Genomic DNA, 26,134 nt, shown 5'->3' on the forward strand with positions numbered 1-26,134 from the left:
GTTACATGTGAAATTAGGCCTTTGAGAGACTTTCAATGAATTTAAGTATGATGGGAAACAAAGGAAAAGAGTGGCCTTTTTTTGGTACATTTTCGTAGTTTTGAAGACTAATATTCTTGGTGGTTGTTTTTTTTTTTCCTTACCTACTCCCTGATCATATTTCAAGGTTTTGTTTTTACTCATCAGAACGACAGGAAGTTTTCAGTGTGTGTTTCCTTCACGTTTGGCCTCAGCCTTATTTTCAGGATTAGAGGCTTGTTTTTCCGTTTGCCTCCATGACAACCAAGCTGAGAATTCCTATATATAGTCATCCAGGGTCCATTGTCCCCAGGCCATTGTGTCATAATCTTGTGCATCCAGGCCCGAGAACTCCCATTGATAGCAGAAGACAAGAAGGTGCCAGAGTCTTTGGCCTGGAGAGCGTTTCAGGGCATAATCAAAAGAAGGAAATAAAAGAGTGTCAGTGTCTCTAGAGAGTCCTGTTCCTCTCCAGACATTGTCCAGAATGGACATGGTTTGTTTCTAAATGTTAAGTTTTAAATGCAGTTTCCTTTGGGAGAGGTCCATAGACAGAGGATGTGTTTGAGGTTCTTCAAAGGAAATAATGGCATCAGCAGCCAGTCGCTCTGGAGATGCATAGGTGTCCTGGATGCTGGATTTCACTCTGCTCATGGCAGAGTGAGCAGTGAGTCTCTCGAGAAGGAAAGAGAGTTGAATCAAGGTGCAGAGGTATCAGATAGATCCTAAGACATCTTTTTAAGTAAGTAGACTCAGTGAATCATCTTGACAGCTCTCTGCTACGTACTGTTTTAGTAACTCTAAATATGTGTAGTAACTACACATACATATGGTTGTGAGAGCTGTCCACACATTTAACCCAGCAGACATTTTCTTAAGTGCCTTTCCACCACTTAGAAGCACTTGAAATACATCAGTGAAAAAAGCATCAAGAATCTTGGCCCTTGCGGCGCTTACATTACAATTTATAGGCAGAAACAATACCTCATGTGCCTTCCTAGCCACAGTGGTCCGCAAATTCAATCCAGCGCACATTTCCGTAAGTACCTTAATTAAGTAATTATGATGATAATTAAACTGTATTAAATTTGTAAAGAACCTGACATATTATCTTGTCTAAAGGCACTGAAAAAAAATTATGTGGTTAAAAAAAATGGAAGATGAAATTTACCCTCTTAACTAAATTTTAAATATACCTTCAAGTCTTGTTAACTACATATAAGCACACTGTTGTGCAGCAGACCTCTAGAATTGTTTTTTCATCTTGCAGGACTATAATTCTATACCCATTGCACAACAGTGCCTCATTTTCTTTAGCTTCTAGCCAGCGGCTATCCCCATTCTACTTTCTGTCTCTGTGAGTTTGACTATTCTAGGCAAGGTCCCTTCACAGAATGGAATTGAGCAAATTTTGTCCCTTACTTCTGGCATATTGTCATCCACTTTTATCCATTTTGTGAGCATATGACCAGATTTTCTTCTTTTTTTAAGGTTGAATAATACTCCATTGTATGTGTGCGTTTTCTTTTTCCATTGATCTGTGGGCAGACATTTGGGTTGTTCCCACCTCCTGGATATTGTGAATAATGTCGTACTGAGCATGGAGTGCCATTATCTCTTCCAGATTCTAATTTCCGAACTTTTGAATAAATGGACAGAAGTAGGATTGCTGGATCATATCGTAGTTCTGTCTTCCATTATTCAAGGAACCTCCATGCTGATTTCCATAGTGGCCACCCATTTTCATTTCCAACAACAATGGCGCACCAAGTTTCTGGTTTCTCCACATCCTTGCCAACACTTTCCTTCTGTTTTTTGTTTGTTGGGATACTGCCATTCTGACCAGGGCATCTTTTCTTGAAAGCACATTAAGCATTTTATTTTCACTGTTGAAAGTATATTCCTTCTCCAGGAGGATGGAGGGTCCCACCCGTGCATTTGAAGCTAAGTGCTTGGGCAAGAGTCCTGCTTTTTCTCCAGTGTGAACCCCTCTCTAATTCATTGCATCATGTGCTGTTTCCAGTTTCAGTTTCGTTTGGGTGGAACGAGAATTTAGAACTTGTAGATTTTTATGTTTTCAGTCTTCTATAGATGCTCTCACCAAAATGTGTTTTGACAATATTTTTTTTTTAGCAACTTTATCGAGTCTTTTCAGAGCATTCAATGTAGCTGTCGTAGAAATAAGTTTACACCTATATTTCATCATCTCCTAAGATATTAATTATATTGAATAAACACAGTAATATAATGGGGATAAAGAAATTTAGGAACAAATACAAGTGATTGTTGATTGCATTAACTCATCTGCTAGATCAGAATGGATGGGCCTGCTGGAGAATGGTGCACCACGCCAGCTCAGACTCCATAGTGGCTCTGGGTCTTCCTCAGTCAGATGTCTTAAGGTATGGGTCATTGGGCTGGCCAAGTGTTTTGAGGAGATTCTTAAGAAGACTCGTAAATGTATATAAGAGGTATAATGAGATCAAGGTTAGAATCACGATGTGTATGTGTTAGAAACATAGAGGATAACAAAGAGTTCTGTTCGGATTATTGTAAAAAAGTCTTCACAAAAGAGGTGGCTTTTTAGCTGAGGAATTTGCCAGAGTAGAGAAAGAGGAAGAACAGTAAATAGTCATGACCAAGGACCCTGTGATGAAATATGCAATATGTGTAGGGCCAGAAGTGAGCCAGGCATGTGGCTGCAGACCTGGGCTGGACCAGCTAAAGAGCTATAGTACCAGGAATGACGGAGGCATTATTGGCAATAATGTATCATTATAGCATAATCATATAAGTGGTATGTTGTTACGTCTGTGGTATGTATGCTGACCTAACTAGAATAGACCTTAACAGAAGGAAAACCGAGTAGGAGGTTTTAAGAGCTGCCCATGTATGACGTGAGAACCCAGAGGAACAATGGGTGGGGAAGGCCAGGAAGTCAAGAGGAAAATGAGCCATGGTGGGTCATGAGCTAGGTCTCCAGCACATGGTTAGATGTACTGCCACCGGAATCAGAGAAGTCTGACAGCTCAAAGAACCTCAGTTTAAGCCGGGCCTGGTGATGCATGCCTATAATCCCAGTGGCTCAGGAGGCAGAGGCACAGCAGGATTGCAAGTTCAAAGCCAGTCTCAGCAATTTAGCAAGGCGCTAAGCAACTCAGTGAGACCCTGTCTCTAAATAAAATACAAAACGGGGCTGGGGATGTGGATCAGTGGTCAAGTGCCCCGAGTTCAATCCCTAGCTCCTCCCGCAAGAAAAAAAAAAGAAAACCTCAGTTTGAGTTTGAACAAACAGGTGAGCTATCCTCTAACGTTGAGAATACACAAGGGGATGTTGGGAATGATGGCAGTTCTCAACGTGGTGGAGGGTTTGGGGAGTCCATCAGACCCACATCTTGAAACAGCTTTCAGCTTTAGATGGAAGAAAAGGATCATCACATTCAGTGAGTTCCCACTGCAGCAGAATTCTCTGTTCGCTACAGCTGCCTGGGCCGCTGTCACATACACAGAAATATGTATAAGACTATCTTTGTCCTTTGCCTAAGTTTATCAGCAGTTGTATGATAGAGGCTGCGTGCCATTTTCAATGTTTCATGGCTGTTAACTGAAGTAGGTCTTTAGCTGCTCTTTAGTGATTGTAGTGTACCTTTCTCAAATTTTCTATAGTTTCTTCACTAGAGATGTAGTGTTCTATATTTCCTGCTTATGTGAGTTCCACTCCTCCAATTTACTTTGGGCATCTGCAATATTTTTGATTCAGTTGCCTATAGGAAACATTCTATTTCTGGTTGCTTATGCTGCCAATCTTTAGTTGCTAAATAGTCTGCTTTTCTGAAGAAAACGACAACCTATGGATCATTTTGAGCTTTCTACACAATTTTAGAACATGGGGGTTTTAAGCAGTGCTGCTCACCATTTACCCCACTCTCCCCATGCATATGTTTTTCTGTTTAGATTCATTCTCTTCTACCCCTAATCTTCATTTCTTTGTCCTAGGGAGATTAAGTCACTCTTGTCATTGTTATAAGAGCGTACATGGTTACGTGTTTAGTTTCCCATTAGTTTCTACAAAATGTACGACTTAAGGTTCAAGTGTAGTGAATCGAGCTTTTCGGTTTCTGCGGTTTGCTGTCATTAACAGTCATTAATACCATTTATTAATGGGACTTGGGGTTCTCTGCACTTCCTTTCCCCTTCTTCACTCCCACATTCTGTCAGTCACCACATACTGATGATTTTCCCTTCATCCCCTACAATTCATTTTTTACATGGTATATAATCAATTATTTTCATGTCTTTCTGACTCAGTGAGTTGCTGGAGGGCAGGGATCAAGCATTACTGTCCCAGAACAGGCTCTCCTATTTACTTAGATGCTCAATAAATATTTGCTGAATGAGTGGGTGTACTGTCATCATTTGCCCCTGGCCACTTCTAAAATCTGCTTGTCTAAAATTCTTTTGTCTTTTTTTTTTTCTTTTTCCCTAATACTTGATTCATACTGTCTTCCAAATCTGTCCCCAAAATGAAGCTCAAATGTAATTGAATGTGGTCACTGGCTTGGGTACTCCTGCTCCCCCTCGGGTACCTTGCTCCCTTTCCCCTTCCTTTGTGGCCTCAAGGCAAAGCAGCAGAAATTCAAGAACTGGCCTTGGGTATGGCTTCCTTTTTGTTCTCCTCTGAGGCTCCCACAATTTACTGCCCAATTGATTCTCACTCTTCCTGGTGTCTTCCTTAATCTTCCCGTAGTTATATTTGCCTGTTACTGTTCATTTGTTCTCTTTGCCTCTTTTGTTCCTTCAATCAATGAAAGTTTGCTAAACAGAAAGAAGGCCTGAATTTTCCTAACAAGCAACTGCTTGGCTCCCCCCTGCCCTCCACAGGTTCTGAGTTCTCCCAGGCACTGCTCACCTCTTCTTTGACCTTGACTCTCTGAGTCAGCACATGGCCTGGCACAGAGACAGTGGTAACCCACACTTGTGGATACCCGGAAATCCTCATTCTCTCAAGCTTTTTGTTCTTCTAGGTTGACTTTTCTGTCTTTGCTTTTAGAAAGTTCAGATTTCTTAGGATTGTTTCTGCAGTGGAGGAAAAGAAAAAAATCTTATTGATACTCACCTGAGTTTGGCTGGTATTTTGGGGATCTGGAATTAGCAAAAAATCTCCCATTTCTGTAGGAAGGGTTGGGAGAGCCCATCTGGAATTCAGCCCTATCCTGGTAAAATCCCAGGCTGGGCTAGAGCCACCCAAAGCACTCATGTCCCATTTGTGTCCTTGACATTCCCAGCTAAATCCCATCTGAGGAATTCCAGAGGATTATTATTCAAGGACCATCCATCAAGCATCTACCTAAAGCATGGCATTGAGACAGTTCTGGGTGTTTTGAAAGCCTTCAAGCACAGTGTGCTTCTAGAAATGTCACCTGTGTTGTTTTTATAAAGCATTTTGAGATTTTTAGATATTTTTTTTCCCACAAATATTGCTGGGTTTATTTTTTCCCTACCTATTCCACCATGTTTATGTCCATGTTTTCTTTTGCATTGAGTTTTAATGTTGTGGTCTGTTCTCATTCATATCTAGCCTAATATTATTTTCTTAACTATGTCAGCCTCCCCATGACTTTGCCCTTCTTATCTCTGCTGCATCTTTGTTGCTGAGAGAGCTCACATGATCTTTGTCCTGGGTCCCTAGAGGTCGCCTTCAGATACAGATGCCTAATAGCCAGAGCTCAGGTTCTGTAGTTAAACGGATCTTTGTTCAGGTCCTCCCTCTGAATCATGGTAGATCCAGCCATCCTCAGCTTCAGCTGTCTCTTGGGTAAAACGGGCATGGGGATCCGATTATATTGCATACCATCATTATGAGAATCAATTGCTGGCTATGCAGTAAATTTCTAATGTTATAGGCACTGTGACGTAGTCCATACTAAAATTATACTTTGATCCTGATTGTGTAAAGTATAACTCTTATTATTGACAATTTACAAAATAGGTGTGTGTGTATGTGTGTATGTATACATATACATATATAACGAAAGTAAATGTAATTTACAAAACTTTGTATATAAATAAAGTCACAAGTCAGGGCACTGAACTTTTCTCAGACTGTAGGTCTCTGGGCTAGTGGGGTGGAGATGTGTGTTACACTAAGCCATGATCTGTTTTTAAAGGTGAACCACCTTTATCTTAGGCTTTGCTGTCAGCTGTAGTTTAGATACCACAGGTCACTTGAGTGACCCCACTGTTGGGTGCAGAATCTCCCACTGAATTCACGACCGAGTGCTTCAGCTGCTGCATTTCCCAGAAGTTTGTCTCTCCCAACACACTTTTCTTTCCCTAAGCTCGGAATAAAAGGAAATAGTCTTAATGATGATTTTTAACTTATGTGACATGCCCTTGTTGCTAACAATCTGTTTGCCTTCCTAACCTGGGTACAGAATGACCCTTTTCCTGCTTGTGAGGCTATGCCTCACGAAAAAGATAGAATTTTATGTTGCTTAGCAAGTGGGCTTTTTTAAGATCAGCGGAATCATACACACTCACATCTTTGTCACTTTAGTGCCCAAAGTGCTAAAATCGTACATTATTCACAAACTCTAAGTGAGAGAGAGGACTGAGAATATTGGCACCAGAGAGCAGAGTGGAGTTCAGAGAAGCCCCACAGTGCCCTGCCCTGGCCATTATCACAGCTGTATCACAAATGGTAGGGTTTGCTGCTTTTTCTAAATACAACTGTCCACCTGATTTTAACCAGGAGGAAAATACAAGTTTCTGGTGTAGAGGCACACAGCTGTTCCTTTTGCATTGCCATTTAAGGGAGGTGAAACTCCTTTCTTGGAAGGCTTTGCCTGAGACCTCCTGCATTTTATTCTCAAGTTTTCTGTAACATATAAATACTGGCGTTAAAACGTAGAACTTTTGTTTTTTGAGACGGATAGATTAATAGGCAGTAGACCCTAAAGACAAGGAAAACATACCAACTGAAAGAAGAGACGCTTCTCCCGGAGGGGTCTGCCTAAGAGATGACTGCATGATCTGGGTCAGGGATGGGTGACAGGGAAGGGGACATCAACTCACCTGGCTTGCTGTCTAACTGGGAGCAGTTCATTTCTTCATAGCTCTGCTGGGAAGGGATGGGAGCTGCCAGGTGCCTGTTGTCTGAGGTGTGAGCCAGCGTCCACGCTGACTTGGGAGGCTCCCTGAGGCGCGTGCCATGTCACAGAGGGAGCATGTTGAGAAGTAGACCTTTCCGTGGGATGTTTGATTTGGTTCCCAGGTAGATTTGTGGATGGTGGACAGACCCCGAGCCGCAGGACCTGGCTTTGGCCTTGCTGATGACAGGGTTGCTGTTCTGCAGTGCTGAGTGCAGAGTGGGACCCATGCTACTGAGGGAAGAGAGGCTTTCTAGGAAGGGCCGCGGGCAGTCAGTGCTCCACCTGCACCAGAGAGGTGGGGTGTGCTTTGTGCTTCACTGTGCGTGTGTTTTGAGCCGAATCTGGTCTTGAGGGTTTAAATAGAAAACATTCCCGAGCAGTCCATGAAATGGTAAACAAACCTGCTATTGAAAAAGAGAGAATGAGGAGTTGACAGTTGCATTGTTGTGATCCTGAGTGGGTTCATCAGAGAGGGTAGAGGAATAAAGAAGGAGGAGATAAAGGAACCGGGGAAAATGAATTCCATGTGTCATCCCTTTCTTTCTTTGTCTTCCGTTTACACCTGGTAATGAACCCATGGAGGCTTGGAGAGATGTTCAAGTTTCCTTTTGTTTTATTTTTTGTGTGTGTGTGGCGGGTTTGTTTACAATTTCCAAAGGGGTTTTTCATGATCTTAAGGAATATGAATTGAGGTGTGTGTTGGGGGGCAGGAGAACGAGAAGGGAAGGTGTTTGAGTGTTTTGAAGACAGGAGGTGGCCCACCATCGGAGAGGCTGCTCTGCCTCTGTCCTTCTTCTCTCTGTCCTTCCCCACGAGGCGGAGGGGATGGATGCTTCTGGTTTCATCAAGTATGAGTTTACAGAGTCCTTCCGTGTCCCGCCTCGGGGAATCATGCTTTGGAAAATTAAGTGTCCATCAAATCAGGAGGAGACTTGTACGGGTTTCCGTCCCCTTTCCCCCTTGCTTTTTTGAAGGGCTTAAGAAAAGAGCCCTTTGTTTTCTTTTCAGGGAAACTTACACTGAAATTCTTCTGTGTGGTACTCACAGGCTTCATCTGTGTCTTTCCTGGGCAGCTGCAGGTTGCGCAGGACAATGTGGAATTCCGAACCTTCACTTTCACAGCTGAGCCATGCGGAAAGGCTCAAGATTGTTCTTTTACTTTCTCTCTCTCTCTCTCTTAAATTTTTTAAAATTTTTATTTCTCCCTCTTTCTCTCTCTTCTCTCCTCTCTCCCTTCCTCCCTCTCTCCATCTCTCTTTTTGTAGCAGCTCTGAGCTTTCCCCTCCTCCATCCGGATCAGGTTTCCCCACCACGTGCCGCTGAAGCTCCTCGGGTTGAGATGTGTGCCTGTCGTTTCCGACATGTTCCTCGGAATTGCAGACTTGAAAATATCTTTCAGAGAAACTTGTTTGGAATTTCATTTTAATGGGATTTATGAATAAATCTCCATCTTAATGCTGACTAAGCTTTAAACATCTATTCCAGGAGAACACTATCGGATTTTTATATTTTAAAATTTAAATCACTTCACTGTGAAGACATAAAGCATTTTTATACTTGCATGAGTGCCATGTGCTTGAGCATTTCTGTTTAGAGACTGGATTTTTTTTTTTTTTTTAATCTGGTGGGCATGAATAATTCTCAGCTGCGGTGGAGGAGGAGCTGTTGCTCTGTCCCCTGTCCCTGCCCCTGTGTGCATTGCATGGGTTTATTTATCTCACCCACTGGAACGGGTATTCTGTGGCAACCCGTTGCCATTCAGCAATTTCCTTTAGAAAAAAAAAAAAAAAAACCAACAGTTTACTTTCTTCCTTCACTTTGAAACCTTTAACCTCAGAATTTTATTTTTAAATACCGGGGGCCCTCAAAGTCAGATTCAAAAGAGGAGTCACTTCCTCCATACACACATTTCCCAGATCTGTCGTAGAGTTTAGACAACCAACGGCAGCAAGAGATGGGATCCTAGCCATTGCGCTCAGATTAAGGCTCAGAGCTAATCAGATGATGCTGACGGAGGGTGAAGACTTTCAGTTAGAAGACGAGCTAGTTCTGGGGGTCTGTGGTGCTGCAGCAGGTGACTGCGGTTCATAGCAAGGCATCCTGTACTCGAGATGTGCTGAGGTCTTCAGGCTGATCTGCACACACCAGAAAATGGCAACCAGAGGAGGAGATGGATGTGTCAATTAACTGGATTGTGGTCCTCATTTCACAGTGCATATGTGTATCGCATGCCCTAAGTATATGCATGTTTAGCTTGTCAGTTACACCTCCGTTAACCAGGGGGAAACTCCAGGTTGTGGGTGTCCAAGCTCCAGCCTCGACCGCGTGCTCCGTGCCCGTGTCATTCTCCCTGTCTCTCCACAGACTCCTCGTACTCAGAGCCCCCAGACGTTCAGCAGCAGTTGAACCACTATCAGTCAGCCGCCCTGGCGAGGAACAACAGCCGTGTTAGCCCTGTGCCTCTGTCTGGGGCCTCTGCTGGCACCGAGCAGAAAACGGAGGCTGTTCTTCACTGCGAATTCTGTGAATTCTCTTCTGGCTACATCCAGAGTATCAGGCGCCATTACCGGGACAAACATGGTGGAAAGAAGCTTTTCAAGTGCAAAGACTGCTCCTTTTACACAGGCTTTAAGTAAGTGGCATGAAAACCACTGTGAAAAGCACAGTGGCTGCCCTGGCTCCACCCCCCAGCGCCTTCTTCCCTTACCAACCTGGAGCTCAGGGAAGGCCCCACCCACTAGATGATGTGGAGGTTGGGTTCAGTCTTTACCCACGGAAGCTAGTTTCAGAAGACGGCCTTGGATTTACCAAGGGAGGAAAAGCTACGTCAAAACGAATTTGTTTAAAAATCAAAGCAAATGGGCTCCTGAATAGTAGGAGCTTGCAACAAAGGATTTCACTGGCCCAGTGCATAGAGAAGTAAGTGTTTTTCTTTCATGGAACAACCTCTGCACCCCCCCTTTTGGGGGGTGGGATAAATTATATATGTATTTTATATGTATAGAATATTTATTTATATATAATTAACATATATAATATATATATATATAAATTTTGAAACAAAACTAAAGTCAGGATAAACATCCATCTTTGCTCCCCTCATAGAACATTTCTTATTTAAGATGGTAGCATTTTGCCAAGTATGGTGATGCACACCTGTAATCCCAGCAGCTCAGGAGGCTGAGGCAGGAGGATCATGAATTCAGAGCCAGCCTCAGCAAAAGCAAGGCACTAAGCAACTCAGTGAGACCCTGTCTCTAAATAAAATACGAAAGAGGGCTGGGGATGTGGCTCTTTCGTATGCCCCTGAGTTCAATCCCTAGCACCAAAAAAAGAAAGATGGTAGTATTTTAAGATACGTAGAGAATCGAGACCCCAGCACAAGGAAAAGTAGACCTGAGCAATCATAGAAAGAGTGTTCCAATCTAGAAAAAGAGACTCCAAGTCACCTTGCTGCTGTGTATAACAGAACTGGCAAACTCAAGGAAAGGATGTAATGCTTCCTATCACGTAATCTAAACCTCTCCTGTGATTTAATCTCATCCTGTGAGCTCATGTGTAGGTTGTGGCCACAGGTGCAGAGTGCAGAGCCTCACTGCCTGAGTTTGAATCCCAGCTTTACCACTTAGTGGCTGTGTGACCTTAGACAAGTCGCTCAGCCTCTCTGTCTCCCATTCCCTTACGTGTAAATTAAAGATAATAATCGTACCTACTTCTGAAGGCTCTTAAAAGCAGCAAAAGAACCAGTGCATCTGAAATGTTTAAAATGTGCCTTATAGTAGCATGGATAGAAAGCCGTCTGATAGTAGAGCATCAGTCCTGTATTACAGATACAAAGCTGCCCTAGGAAATCAGGACCTGAACCTCAGATCACTTCAATGCAGTCTGCACACAGAGAGGATGCAGAAATTAGACTTCATGTCCCAAGAAAGGGCTGGACCGGATGAGGAAGAAGTCTTTTCCCCACCAACAGTTTAGTTGCTGGGCTTTGGTGGGCACTGCTGGGTCTCTGTTCATTTGGTGCAGCTATGTTTCAGATAAATATGTTTGTGATTGAGACCGTAAGGGGCCCCTCACAAGGCGTGTTCAGAGAGAAGCCCTCAGGTCGACAAGGGGGTCTTGCCATTAGACCCTTGGCTTCATCCATTTGTAGGAGACATTTTAGGGCCTCACCAGTTTGGAAGACTTGGAAAGGATGGAGGAAGAGAACCGTCCCAGCCTCACGCTGGGACCACCCTCTGAGTGTGCCCCGTGGGTCCCTCTTCATGACCTCCCAAGTGACACCCCCCGCACTGATGGCACCGGTGAGCTCGCTGGCAGCTGTGGGGTGACGTGGCCTCTGGTCTCACCTGCCTTTCCCTCCGCCTCTCTCCTAGATCTGCTTTTACTATGCACGTGGAAGCTGGGCATTCGGCGGTGCCTGAGGAGGGCCCCAAAGATCTGCGCTGTCCCCTCTGCCTCTATCACACCAAATACAAACGCAACATGATCGACCACATCGTGCTCCACCGAGGTAACCTTCCTGCTTGCCCTCCTGGGTGCTGGCAGGAGCAGGTCTCTCAGGACCACCACAGCACCCTTTTCCTGGTCACTTGCTCCTTCAGGCAAGGGACCACACTGCTGGCCATGGTGCCAGCCAACAGGATAGAAATCCCTCCCTCTGGAAAGCGTTTCTCCCTTCCTCCACCCAGAGGGAGGCATAGGGGATGGATTCTATGGGGAACACGTCCTTAGGGCTTCCCGGAGTGAGGGATCTCTACATCCTGAGGCCTCCGCTGCCCACAGTTTGCTCAGAACGCACCCTAGGCAGGAGGGGACGAGGGACAACCTGGTGGGTGAGGGTGGATGTACAATTGGAAGACCTGCATGGTTGTGAGTACCTATTTGGGGAAAGGCCAAAGTAATGATTTCCAAAGCAGAATGAGCTGTTTCCCCTGAAGTGGGCAGGAAGAGAGATTCTCAGAACCCAAAGTGGCCTGATACTTCCTAGGAAACCCATTGAACGGGCATTGGATTTAAAAAGTGATGATTATGCCCAGGAGATAATGGGTGGTTATTCCATGCTGTTCCCTAATGGGTACGGCATGGTCAGTCCATAAAGGTCGGTTCCTGCTGATAATCCGGGACACTTCTGTTCAGTCCATGTTGACTTTTCATCGAGTCAGGTTTCCTCTTAGTCCAAACATTGGAAAGCCAAGGCTTCCTTGGCGTTGGAGGGAAAGAGATGCTTGTGTGGAACCCGCTTTGTCCTCACAGGGCTGAGGCTGCAGGGGGTGGGAGATGAATGGAGTCTCTTTGCCAGGTGCTTCTAGTCTTCCTCTCTTCTTCAGTCCTTCCCCTCTTCCCTCCTCTTATTCCTTACCATCTTTTCTAAGCCTTTAACCTTGAAGAGGTTTTTGACACTTGCCATACATGCCCCTATACCAACGAGTGTCCTGCGGAGATGTCCCTCCATCGGAGATGCTGGGTGTTTGGAAGACATCTGTAAAGCATCCCGTGTTTTCCCCGAGCGCCTGCATTTGGCCGGTACATTTTGTGACATACCCACATCTGCTGCAGCCTGCGTGGAAGGCTCGCCATTTAGCATTCTCAGATTTCCCTCCTCCCCTCGCTCTCTAATGAGACGTGAGATCGCTGCTGGCTAGGACGTCCACCTGCAAGCTGGGAGAAGCAGCGTAGCAACACTTAGGCAGAAATTCTTGGCCCGAGTGGTCCCGCCTGGTGTTCCGCCTCAGTCACCTGGCTTCCGGTCCCCTCGCCCATGTGTCGCGGTGGCTCGGTGCCCCATCTCGGCTTGGGCAGGGGCCATCCGTGGTGCTGCTGCTGCCCAGCAAGCAGAGGCAGCGAGCGAGTCCTCACGTTCTGCCGTCGCCCCTCTTCTTCTCCCATATTGCTGCCCGGCGGGATCAGAGCTTTAGTGCCTAACGAGCTCAATGACTTTCCTGAGCTGAGACTTCTTCGAGAAAGGGAGAGGCAGAGAGATGGAGCACGGAGGCCTTGAACGCTTGGCAGGGAGCTGCCTAGAGTCACTTCATCTCCCACCGTTGGGAGCAGTGGTGCTGTTACTGACACTCTCACTTTACATACAGGAAACTTGAGGCTGAGGGAAGAGTCCGTTTTGTGCTTTGTTTTGTTTTGTTAATTTCAACACCATATTTGTGGCCTACTTCATTTCACAAGGGATTTATGTTTGCTTAAAGATATTCCTGCAGGTCAAAAACAAATGAGGTAGCTGGGGCAAATGCAAAATAAAGCGTAACTGGTAGGAAATACAACTGAGTACGAAGAACGTAGCCAGGCGTTTGGAGATTCCGCAGATGCCATGAGGTGCTGTTCATTTGTTAGCAGGGCACTGCAGGTTTGGCTCTGGGATTCCAGCTTACCACGAGAGTGAAGAAGACGGTCAAGGAGGCTTAGGATATTTGTTAAATTTTTAAAAAAATTTTTTTGGGGTGGTTTTAGAGGAGATTTGTAGGAATTATAGACACTGAAAATCAAAATTTCTCCAGGAGGTTCCCAGAAAGGGACAGTGGATGCAACCGTGCCCACCATCCATACAGCACAGGCTGAGTGTCCCTTAACCAAAATGCTTGGGACCAGGAGTGTTTCAGATGGAGACATTTTTTCAGATTTTGAAATATTTGCATCAACTTTACTGGTGGAGCCTACCTAATCCAAACATCCAACATCCTGTGTACCCAAATCCCAGACAGAGCATCATTGCTGCTGATGGTGTTGGATTTCAGATTTGATGATCAGCCTAGAGGTGTTCTACCTATACTAAAGGCCAGGAGACCTGGAGTAGCTTAGCAGATCACCCAACCAGGACGCAGTAACACTGTGATCCAATCCCAGTCTTTTGATCCCATCTTCCATCTGGTTACCTGTCCCTGGTTTTTTATGCTATCTTCTGTTTGCTGATGGAGGTAATTTTCTAAGTGTCTTAAGTATTGTCCTCCTGAGGGTCAGAAGGCACCAACCTGAAATGAACACAAGCATTTGAGGATTCATAATAAGATCAGCGGTGGCTCCCACTAGTGAAGCTCGCCAGGTAATAGGCACTGTATGAAGTGCCCTCCCTGTGTCATTGTGTAGAATGCTCACAAAACCCAATGTGGAGCATGTGACCATTATCCTCAGTGACAAGGGAAAGCAAGTTCAGAAAGCTAAGCCACTCTGAGCCTTAAGAAGGTTGAGGACTCTTGCATAACCCAGCTGGGATCTGAGCCCAGGTGTGTCTGACCCTTGGCTTTAACCACAGGCATCACTGTTTCCCCTTGGGAAGGTGGTGTCACTCTGTGGAATCTTCTAGTGGCAGCTGGGTTTGAGGACAGAATTATCTGTGGGGCTGGAGATCAGAAATGGGGGTCACTGATCCACAGACGGCAGAGGGCTCCAAAAGGGCAGAGCCTGCCATCTGTGTCCTGGCCTGGCTCTGGTGTCCATCTCAGCTCAAAATGGCAGCTCAGTGGGAAGCTGGTCTTGACATGTCAGGAGACGGGATTGGATGTCTGCCTTGCAATTTTGCACCGGGGCTAGTCACAGGGCAGCAAGACGAGGCTCCTTCTGCACCTGTGCACTTCCCACTCTGTGGATGAATAAACATCTTTGGTCTCTGGGGTCCACAGATCTTTCTAAAGCCTTAGTGAATTAAAAAACCCAGGACAAAAGGCAAGATAAACAACTTCTGGACTGGCCTTGGGACAGAGCGACTGCTAGCAAGAATGGAGTTTCTGTCACTGTTTGTCCAGATGCATAGATTTATTTAAGTAGTTAAAAAGGGGGATGAGAATGTGTTTCCCTCATGGGAGATCTGAATGAGAACTCATCAGAGACTTGTTGATTGTGGCAAGAGAGAGAGATCATCCTGTTTGTTCACGCATTCAGCGAATGTCCATTATTTGTGACACGTCATGCTGTGCTTGGTTGTCTGGTCATGAAGGGGTATATAGGGCCCAGTACCTGCTCTCCTCAAGGAAATGAACACGTGCACAGCGTGTCCAAGATGGTGACAGGTGTCTAGGAGTCGTGTTTCTGTTTCGATAGAGAAAGGTGGTAGATGAGGGTGGCTTTCAGCCTGAGGCATTGATATCATTCCAGGAGGCTTAGAAGATCTCTCATGGGGTATATTCATTTCCCAGGTAGGGGGACCCTACCTTGTGTACAACCAAAGAAGTGAAAATTTGTGCTCCATTTGTGTACAATGAATCAAAGAGCTGTCATTCTGCTGTCATGTGTAACTGATTAGAAAAGATAAAACAAAAATGTTTTTTTAAATTGCACCCCCAAAAAAGGACTCCCAGTGGGGTGTCTGAAGACAGTGTATTCTCTCCCGGTTTGGAATCTAGGAGTGTGAACCTGGGGTGTGGCAGGGCCATCTTCCTCTGAAGGCTCTAGAGAAGAAACCTTCAGGCCTTGTCCTAGCTTCTTAGGGTTCCCAGCAACCCTGGGCATCCTAGGCTTTCTCTAGCAACACTGTAACCTCTGTTTCTTTCTTTTTGGGGCCTCATTCTGTGTGTGTCTCTCTGTACCTTTTCCTGAGAACACCAGTCATTGGATTTAGGGCCCACCCTAATCCAGTAGGACCTCACCTAACTAATTACATCTGCGAAGGCCCTGGGTCCCATCCTCTGAAGTCCCATTCTGAAGTTCCAGGTGAACACAAATTCCGTCCCATTTCTTGGGAGAAGGAACAATTTAATGAACCCCTGAGGCCAGTGGGAGGAAGCAAGACGTGTTTGCAGAATGCTCACAGATGCTCTGGGTACCTGAGGAGACTCTAAGGCCTTGCTTAGGAAACAGGATGGAAAGCCAGGATAAATTTTGATCTGAGTCACCTGTGAAATACAAATTTAACATGGGTTGAGACCTGTCTCTTTCAGGACTTAGGTCAGATCAACATTTGGTGCTATTGGCTATGATTTGATGGGTTTCTAGGAAAAAAATTAAGCCCCATGACTTTGATGGTGGTAGGGCTTTTGGTGGATATTCATTTACTTGAGAAATAAATACTTGTTGAACACCCTCTATATGCTAGCAATGTTTTAAGGTGTAGGGACGCAGCCATGAAGAGCAGGGCAAGGTTTGTACGCTGGGAGACGGTATGCAAGTGAATCAATAGTTCTGGAATGCAGAACTATTTGAGTTTTGAGTTTGTTGCCCTTGGAAATGTAGTGCCTTATGTGTAGCTTTGCCCATATGTACGGTATTCCCCGGTATTGTTCCTGAAACGTTGGGCACAGATTGAATTTTAGGGACAAAAACACGGTTTTGCCAAATATTGACATTGTGATTACATGGCGGTACACTCACTGCGCTGGGCTCTGGTGGGCATGTTAGCTTAGTGTTTCTGTTTCCCAATGGATAGATAAATGCTGCATGTAACTGAACCCTGCCGGTGGGAGTTGAGAATGGAAGTTATCTCTCCTGCTTTATCTGATCAGTGTTATTTTGACAAGAAAGAGAAAAAAAAATCTACAGTGAGATTACTAATTTTTTTTTTCTATTTAATGAAATTACATGTTCATTAAATGTTTTTTTAAATTGCCACCCCCACCCCCACCCCATGCCTGTGCCATTAGAATTAGAGGTGCCCTTCTCCACTCTTTCTAGCTGGGGCATGGCAGCACATCTTAATACTTCTTTCCCAGGTGCTGATTTGCTTGTGTGTACATGTGTCTATGGATGATTTTATTTTAAGATGATTTTTTTTTTTTAGATCATAATTTTTTTTAAAAAATGACTTTTTCTAGTTCTCAACATTTCCCACTAGTTTGGCGAAGAAAGAGTAAATGGTGGGTCTTTGATTTGGCTGAAAGGGGCACTCAGTCCTTCGGGATGGCAATTTGTAGACAAAGTTTGTGGGCAGGAAGGACTTCCCAATCTATTCCTGCTTCCTTTAGACACGGTGCATTCTGAGAAGAAACCCTGTGTGTGTGTTGTGGTCTGCCTTTCAGGAAGAATTTTTACTTGGTGACTCTGGACTCCACAGTGTCATGCTTTTTTTTTTTTTGCAGATTTGAGCAGAATAACCCCTCTGTGGTTGCAATTCTGCAGATATTTCCACCGAGCTCCATGGCAGCTTGACAGCACATGCCTCTCAGGGGCTCTTGGCAGATCTTGGCACACAGGTGCTCCGGTGAGGCCTTGCTTTGGGTCTAGCCTCTTGGGTTTTACATCCCAATGCAGCCCCAGGCATCTTTTGAGTAGGAGGAGAGGAGAGACACAATCCATCTTGTCCTCGAACTGGTGAAGTCATAATATTTTTGCAGCCAGTGCTGGAAGCTGAGTCACAATGAGTGTGATTCAGGCTGTGATTTCTTACCCAAGGTAATTTTGAGAGGTGTGAAGTCAAAAGAGACCCACAGTTGTCACTGCCCCCGTGGAAAACCCGCCCCGGGCTCTGATCTTCTGTAGCCAAGACAGGGCTCCATCCAAACCTGAAAACTGTTCAGTCTTTAACTTCATGTCCCTCACTTACTTGCCTGGGCAATGAATACCCTCTTTCAGAAAATACTGTGGGTCATTTGCCCACCTTTCAAAGTTTGTCTTTTTTTTTTTTAAATCTTGTTTATGTTAGCCATGTTTTTAGAAAGAAGGAAAAGTTAACTATTTTCTATAATTAATACCTTAGTAAAAATCCCTGTAAGTGAGAGACTTGGAACATTGGTAACAACTTAGCTTAGAAATGGGAAGTCTCAAGTTTCAGAGGAAGCAAGCAGGGAAATGACCCGTTAGCAGATACTGGAAAGACATGCAGACATAAGCGGTCACCTTAGGAATCTGTAGCTTTTTGCATGTTTGAGAACATTGGAATGAAAGGTTGATTAGCACAGTGCATGCAGGTCAGAGGTTCCAGAAGATTCTTAGCAGGGAAAAAGGAGGTAGGCATTGACTGAGGTCAGATTTGGGACCCCAGGTTATGACTTTGTAGGGTTATGAGGATAAAAGTCACAGGGAGGGCAGAACACCTAACGGAGGCTTAAGACAGCAGTCACTTAATAAATTGTAGTGTCATCTACATTAATCATTATTGTTTGAACTCCAGGGCAACATTCTGTGTGCTCGTGACTTGGTGTAAAATTCACTTAGATATACATAGCGGAATCGGAAACTGCAAAGAAAACTAACATGGCAATAGAGGAATTGAAAAAAAAGGACGTATAAAAAAGTCTAGAAGAACCAGTTGGGAGTGGGAAGTGGAGACTGAAGGGTGACTGAATGATCGTCCTCAAGGTGTTTGGGCATCGTATGGAAAATTTTCCCCGGCTGTTCTCCATCTCCCCGGAGGTGGACAGAATCAGGGCAGACAGGACAGGACAGAGCCAAAGAACAAAAGAGGAAGCAGCAGAGATGACAAGATATAAATCAGGAGCAAACAGAGACAGCAAAGGGGTTGTAGCCTCAAGGGAGGGGCAGGAAAGTTTGCTTTCCCAGTATGCGAATGTCCCTGTCTCATGCCGTGGGTACCAGCTTGCTCACGGGCCATGTCCAGGGCTGCCTTAATTGGAGCAGTTGCAGTTCCTGCTTGGCACTTTGCTTGGAGAAGTCCTCAGCTGGGGTCCACATTGTCTCCCCAGGATACATTAATCTGCAGGCACTCTGGGGATGTCACAACTGCGGGGAGAAAGGGTGCTGGTGGCATCCAGTGGATGGAGGCCAGGGCTGCTGACAAACATCCTACAATGCACAGGACAGTCCCTACACCACGACAAAGAATTGTCTGGCCCCCAAATGTCAATCATGCTGCTATTGAGAAACCCTGGGTTAGAGGAGTCAAATATCCTAGCATGGGCTCCCTAAAGCTCACTAGTTGACGCCAAAGCATTTTTCCTCCGTTTACACCAAACCGTGGAACTGAATGGTTAGAAGACTGTTAAACATTTGCTATTCTAAGAAAATGTGTGGATTACATTATAATCATGTGTTTCTTAGCTGTCTGCTATACTTTGGTTTAAAAATATTTATATTTCTAAATAAGCAACTGACTCTTTGTATAGGGAAAATAACATATGCATTAGAGCTCCAGGGAGTGCTGCAGACACCACCCTCTACGCTTCCCCTGCCCGGCGTTTGGCTGGCCAATTATTCGCTGTATTCAAGGACTCCCAAGGCAGCCACTGCCCTACAGTTAGAATGTTGTGGTTGAGACTAAGGCATGATGTTGGGTGGGGGAAATTCCCCAGGGGCAGAACACAGGCCAACAACAAAGGGAAGAATGGAGGGAGCCCGTCACATCAGTGTGCAAAATACTGACGCTCTGGAAGCCAGGCTACTCGGTGGCTCTGGGAATAAATCATGCTTTCTTGACTTAATAACACATTGCTGTTTCTAAATAACGTAAGTATATGTTGTGTGCGTCCATTTGTAAACTTTCAGAGTCTTCTGAAATCCAGACACAGCATGAAAACGCGCTATATTTGATTCTTGCATAAATAGCACAGATTTTAATTTTATCCCAGTTATGGATATCTGGCGCGTGCGCTGGTACTCTGGGCAGACTGGTGTGAAATTTAATTTGAGCAGTTAAACACAAGGGTGAGAGAGTGCAAAGCAAACAAGCACACGCATTTCCAGCCCTACAGCATTTGGTGTGTCAACGGGAAAAGCACCCAAATCCTCTCCTGCGCTCCCTCTTAGCTTTTTCCATTGTGACAATTGGATCACAGATCTTCTGAAAAGGCACGAATACTCCAGGTGTCTTATGTGACCCCACCTCCCCCTCGATGTTGCCTGCAGCCTTCATTTGTGAGCTCTTTGGAGTTGGAGTCAGAGTTTTGGTGAATGAAAGTGAGCAGGTTTCTTTGTTTTCAGATTTGCGGTTAATTAGGGATTCCCCCCTGGTTGCAGGGCAAGGGAAGAGTCTCCTTGAGAACATCTTCAAAGGGGGATACAGGAGTGGGATTGGAAATAGTGGCCACAGTGGATTTGCAGGCCTGAGCTCACGTCTCAGCTTTGCCAGTTACAACTCTGTGTGAGCTTTGGAGAGTTCCTCATTTTACTTACTGTAAATATGTAAATATAGGAGTAACTCTAGCCTTGTAGAGGTGTTGGGAGCAAGGCAGGTGCTGACCCAGTGGTAGCATACAGATGCCAGCTAATGTCACTTCTTGCCTCTTATAAGGAGACATCTGTAAATGCAACTTCAATACCATTTGCTGAGGAAGGAGGTTGTTGTCAATAATTAATGGTGGTAAATACAGCAGCCACTTCCATTCCTGCCCTTGCCTCAGTTACCTCCATTCAGGCATTAGCAAGCCCCCTTCAGCCTGACCCACCTCTATTTATAGGCCATTCTAGGTATTAAGCATCAAGAGCTTTTGGTCTTCAAAACACCCACTTGTCCCAGAGGAATGTGTTATTCGAGGCTGGAGGAGGGACAGTGTGTGTGCAGTTCACCCCCCGGGAGAAGTAGCAGAACTGAATGGGTGAGTCTCTTGTTGTATTCCAGAGAAAGAACATCTGCTGGCCATTGGTAACAATGCCCATCTTCCATTCCGCTTGTTTCCACAGAAGAGCGGGTTGTCCCCATTGAAGTGTGCCGTTCCAAGCTGTCCAGGTACTTGCAGGGAGTGGTTTTCCGCTGTGATAAGTGCACCTTCACGTGCTCCAGCGACGAGAGCCTCCAGCAGCACATAGAAAAGCACAACGAACTGAAGCCCTACAAGTGCCAGCTCTGCTACTATGAGACCAAGCACACGGAGGAGCTGGACAGTCACCTTCGGGATGAGCATAAGGTACTTGCCCGGGGGCCTCCTGCCTCCCTACATTTGGAATCTCTTTCCTAGAATCACTTTCTTTATTTTCTATAATTCTGATTATACTATAAATGAATATTGTATATTGCTGTTTGTTTTTATCCTGACAAGAGTATTTTTCAATATTATTTTAAATGTGTTATCACAAGGATTGGCCAATATTTTTAAAAAAGGGACAGAGAGTAAAAGTTTTAGTGGCACTTGTTAGTTTCAGTGGCACTTGCTCAAATCTGCCACCGTAGCAAGAAAGCAGATATAGGTAATATATAAACGAGTGGACACCATTGTGTTCCAGTAAAACTTAATTTACAAAAATAGTCAACGAGCAGTCGGCCCCGTAGTTGGTGACCCCTAATGTGTCCGATAGACATTCCATCTTGTCCTTAATCATGTAGATTGTTTACAATATTTTCCAACTACCAGGATCTTCAAAGGCGTCAACACACATAGCCAAACTCGTAGAGGCTGTAAACTGTATGTTTTATTTAGGGAGGGGAATTGATTTGAAAAAGATTAGCACAGGACATAAAATAAGAGGGTTTGTAGGAAAAAAATTCTCTTCCCCAAGGTTTGCTGCTCAGAGAATCAAAGTCATGCAGGGTGGCTCCTTTCCTCTGCACAAGGTGTATTTGGTGTATCATGAACTGAGGTGATTATTTCTGGGTTTGTGTATTTGCCCCAAGCACAGGAGGAGCTGATTGGTGTTTGCTTAATAAAAGCAGGCCATCAGTCCTTTCTAATCAGCCTGCTCCAGAACATCTATTAAGTGTTCACTTAAGACACTCTGTATCCTCATCAGTGAAAATACAGCTTCTCTTCTCTGGCCCTACAAACCTAAATTATAGAGATTTTAATCAATCATCTTTCTCCAAGGGATATAATTTTTCTATGGGATATTGAGAAAGGGGAGTCTAAGCTTTGTCTCCTGTCCACAATTTAATGGTTTTATGGAAACTTCTGCTTTGGAATATATTCACACCCCAGCACTACCCCAAAAGTGAATGCAGGGAGGAAAAGCCCGAGTTACAGTATCATTTCTTATTCCACCTTCCTGGAAATTTCTAACCCAAACTTAAAGAAAAATCATTCATCTGCTTTAAACCAAGCTTCCTGTATTAATTCCCATATGTCTTGTTTATGCGACACCTTTTTTACTACAGGGTTCAAGGTTTCAAGTTCATAATGTGGAGCAGAGCAAATCAGGGAGATAAATTCTTCCCCGGTGGTTGCACAGTAACTTGTAAATCAGTAGGGGAAATCCAGAGAAGGTTAGAAACCATGCCAGGCATGAAACCAGAGGCTTGCTAAACAGTGGGTAGAAGTCTAAGGCTTCAGGATATAGGTCAGGGAAATGGGTTGCTCGGGAAAGTAGGGACCCAATGTAGAGCTTTTGGAGCTAGAAGACTTGGGTTTTAATCTTGTCTCCACTTTTTATTGTACATGCTTTGGGAAGGTACTTAAGTTAGAGGTCTTTTTTTCTGATTGGTTAATGCAAATTGTTATGCCACTCTCAGAAATTGTGTAAGATAAATGAAGTCCTTGTTTTCCCTCACCTTGAGACTTAATATGTTCCATAGAATATTTGGAATTGAATTGTACTAGAATATAACAATAGTTAGATACCAGAAAAGCAGTTGTGTTCTCAAGGACTATATTATAAAATCATAATTATACCTTGAATTTTAGGGAGTCTTTGATATCATGTTTTCACTGTCGTATTACGTTTTTAGTTTTTTTCTCTTTCTCACTGGTTGACAAACTTTTTAAATCCAATGAGCACCTAAGGCTAAAGAATTGCCATTTGCAGCATGCCTAATGATTTTCACCTTTGGCTCAATTGTCTTTAAGTTTATGAGATTTGTGCTTATTATAGCAGTTCTTTCTTTTTTTGTTGACTATTCTTTCTCCCCGCCCCCCAAATGATGAGGATAAAAAATGCAGTTAAAGATCTTTAAGTAATTGTCCGAACACTTTTGAAACTGGATTTTCAGCTAATGGATAGTGGCACTGTGTGTTAGCTAAAAATGATCATTCATGAGGCAAAAGATATAAAAAAATCTAACTTCAGTGTTTATGAAAGGGGTTATAGGACTGACAATATACTAAAGAGAAGTTTGCTGATAGTTTAAATAGAAAAATCAAGAATAATAGGCAAAAACAAGGAATTGAATTCAGAAGAGTTGGGAAGAAATAGAAATGATTTTATTATCAGACAGTGTGATCTTTATACTTAGAAAATCCTGAAATATCTACATAAAGCTACTAGGACATTAGTGAGTTGGACAAGGTTGCAGGATATAAGTTTAATATATAGAAATCAATTATATATTTCTATTTACTAGTAATAGCAGTACAACCTGAAAATGAAATTTTAGAAATATCAATTCCATGTACAAATAATATCAAAAAGAACAATGTACTTAAGAATAAATTTAACCTAAGAACTACACTCTGAAAATGCAAAGTGATACTGAGAGAAATAAAAGAACTAAATTATTGCAATGCATACCATGTCTGTAGATTAGAAAATTCAGTATTGGTGATTCTTCCCAGACTGGTCTACAGATCCAAAAAACTCTTAAGCAAAACAACAGAAAGATTTTATGTTGATAGAAATTGGCAAGGTGAGCCTAAGATTCATATGGAAATTCAGGTGATTAGGATAGTCTAAACTGTGGAAAAGGAGTAAGTTGGAGGACTCATCCTTCTTACTTTCAAACTTATTGTAAAGCTATAATAATCAAGAGTGGGGTATTGGCATAAGAGTAGATGCATAGCTCAGTAGAGCAGAAGAGAAAGTCCATATATGTCATACATGTGGCAAATTGATTTTCATCAAAGGTGTCAAGGTAGTAGGAAAGCAATTTTTTTCTTCAAAAATGGTGCCAAAATAATTAGATTTACACATGCAAATTGTCACCCAGGATTCTTATACTACTATTTACACAAAAATTCAATCAAAAATGGATCATAAATATATGAACTCAAAACTATAAAACTTATAGAAAAATAGTGAAAAACTATGTGATCTTGAATTAGGAAAAAGAATTCTTAGGTACAATACAAAAAGCTATGAACATTAAATGAAAAAATATTAATACATTGGGTGACATCAAAATTAAATGTTTACTCTTCCAAAGATACCATTAAGAAAATGGAAAGGCAGGCAGCAAAGCAAATATTAGTCAAGTAATTATATAACAAAGGATTTTAACTGAAATATGCAAAGAACTCTTACAACTCAATAAGAAGATAAGGCACTCAATTAAGGATGAGCAAAAGATTTGAGTCAACAGTTTACCAAATAAGCATATGAAAAGATGTTCAATATGATTGATCACTAGAAAAATGTAAATTAAACCAAAAGTAAGATTTTACCATCTACCTTCTAGGTTAGGAACCACCACAGTAATTGGCAAGGATTTTGGAGCAATTTGGCCCATTTGTTTAAAAGTCAAATATTCTTTACTCTCTGACCCAGCAATCCCACCAGTGGAATACTACTCATCAATTTAAAAAAAAAAAAAAAAAAGACTGAGCTGCTAGCATATTAGCAATATGACAAATCTATTAAGTGGATAAAAGCCAGACACCAAAGACTACCTGTGGTATGATTGTGTTCATGTGGAATCTCCAGAAAAAGCAAAATGACAGCAATAGCCTGGGACTGGAGATCACAGTGGGGTGGAGGGTACTTCTCAGAATGATAAAATGTTCTTAAACTGATGGGAGGGTGAGGCTTGCACAAATTATGAATTTAATAAAAATCACTGACTTGTTTGCTAAAAATAGATAAATTTGAAAGCAACTAAATTATATCTCAGTATCCCAAACCCAAGCACATAATGGGTCCTTAACACATGTTAACATCCTGCAGTCTTTTCTTACAAAGTTGATCATTGGGACGATAGATCAATGGGATGCTCAAGATCCAGATTAATGTATGGACTGCCAAAAATAAAATGTGGAAAAAACATAGCAGTTGGTTCTAAGCTAAGGCTGACTGTGAGACTTAGGTGCATTACACTCTAATATGAATAGCATTAGGTGATTTTTTTGAATAGTGGAGAGTATTTATAGAAGAAACTATAAGACACTGTAGGATGTCTTTTTCAAAGTACTTCATTAAACAGAGCTGGATATTCAAAACTGGAACCTGAGTTCTGCTTGCAAAAGTTGTAAACCTCAGGAGCATCTCTAAAGATATCAGACTGTGTATTTGTAGGCTGCATGGAATCCTGGTAACAACAGCAGGACGGGTCCTTGAAGTCATATCTATCCATTTAGGAACCAAAATGTCAAGTGCCCTTGATAGAGGCTGCCCTGTATATCTCCTCAGAAACCAGCATGTTGCAGAGAAGGGGAGACATCAGAACCCTCGTTTTGTAGGTAACACACGGAATCTTGTTCTCCTGGACCTTTATCTTTGTGCCATTGAACGGGGACTCACTTATAATCTCTTGGGATCCAAAGTAAACACTGCAGGTGGTTTTATTTTATCATCCTTTGACCCCCCTGTCTTTTTCTGGTCTCGCTGTTCCTCTAGAAGGCTATTTTATATTTTCTTTTCTTTTTCAGTGTCTCCTTCCTTCCTTCCCTCTTCATTCTTCCACGCACCCCCCGCCATAGACATGCATGCATGCACATACTATGAAATAGCTGTCAATAATGCCACTTATTAGAAGCTCTGATGAAAGATGAAGACATAACATTTCTAGAAACCTTGAAGTCTTGGGGGGAAAAAAACAAACCTTGCACTTCTCACATTTAGAAAACACATACTTTTTTTTTTCTTTCTTTTAAAGAAAATTTTAGTATATTCGATACCTTGTTTAGTGTTCTTTATAGTTCTAAAGTCTCTTTGCTAGTTTAAGGAACATAAAAATATATTATCTCTAACTTGGTTTGCTCATAAAATTGTCATGTTCGGTATATTAAATTTAGAAGGATAGTCTATTCAGGCAATACACATTCACTAATTGAATTTACTTTGAAATGTTTTTAATTTTTTATATAAATGGAACCTCAGGCAGCTGAACTCTAAGAAACTCATATCTTTTATTTTTTTTCTAGTTTTGGGGGAAGCAGCAGAACATTAAATCTAGAAGGAATCAACATATAAAATTGCTCATCTTTCTGGACTAGTGAAATTCACAGTGTTAAAAAAAAAAAAATCACACAGAACATTGGTTTCCAGAAGATGAGAAT

The 26,134-nt window shown here is 43.1% G+C and overlaps 1 protein-coding gene across 13 annotated transcripts in view; it reads left to right on the forward strand.

Annotated features, from left to right (window-relative positions):
* Znf462 (zinc finger protein 462) overlaps positions 1–26,134 on the forward strand; it is a 136,845-nt gene that overhangs the window by 93,388 nt on the left and 17,323 nt on the right. For 12 of the 13 annotated variants that reach the window (XR_002484464.3, XM_040286132.2, XM_021729385.3 and 9 more), the window contains exons 8-10: positions 9,534–9,801; positions 11,546–11,682; positions 20,682–20,905. Coding sequence is in view for 12 of the 13 variants with exons in the window: in XM_040286132.2 (XP_040142066.2) it covers positions 9,534–9,801; positions 11,546–11,682; positions 20,682–20,905 (629 nt within the window). In the remaining variant the exon portion in view is untranslated. Of the gene's footprint in view, positions 1–9,533; positions 9,802–11,545; positions 11,683–20,458; positions 20,596–20,681; positions 20,906–26,134 lie in introns of those variants that run through there. The other variant, XM_078047915.1, reaches the window with a different exon arrangement.

This window comes from Ictidomys tridecemlineatus, chromosome 4 (genome assembly GCF_052094955.1).
Source record: "Ictidomys tridecemlineatus isolate mIctTri1 chromosome 4, mIctTri1.hap1, whole genome shotgun sequence".
NCBI lineage: Eukaryota > Metazoa > Chordata > Mammalia > Rodentia > Sciuridae > Ictidomys > Ictidomys tridecemlineatus.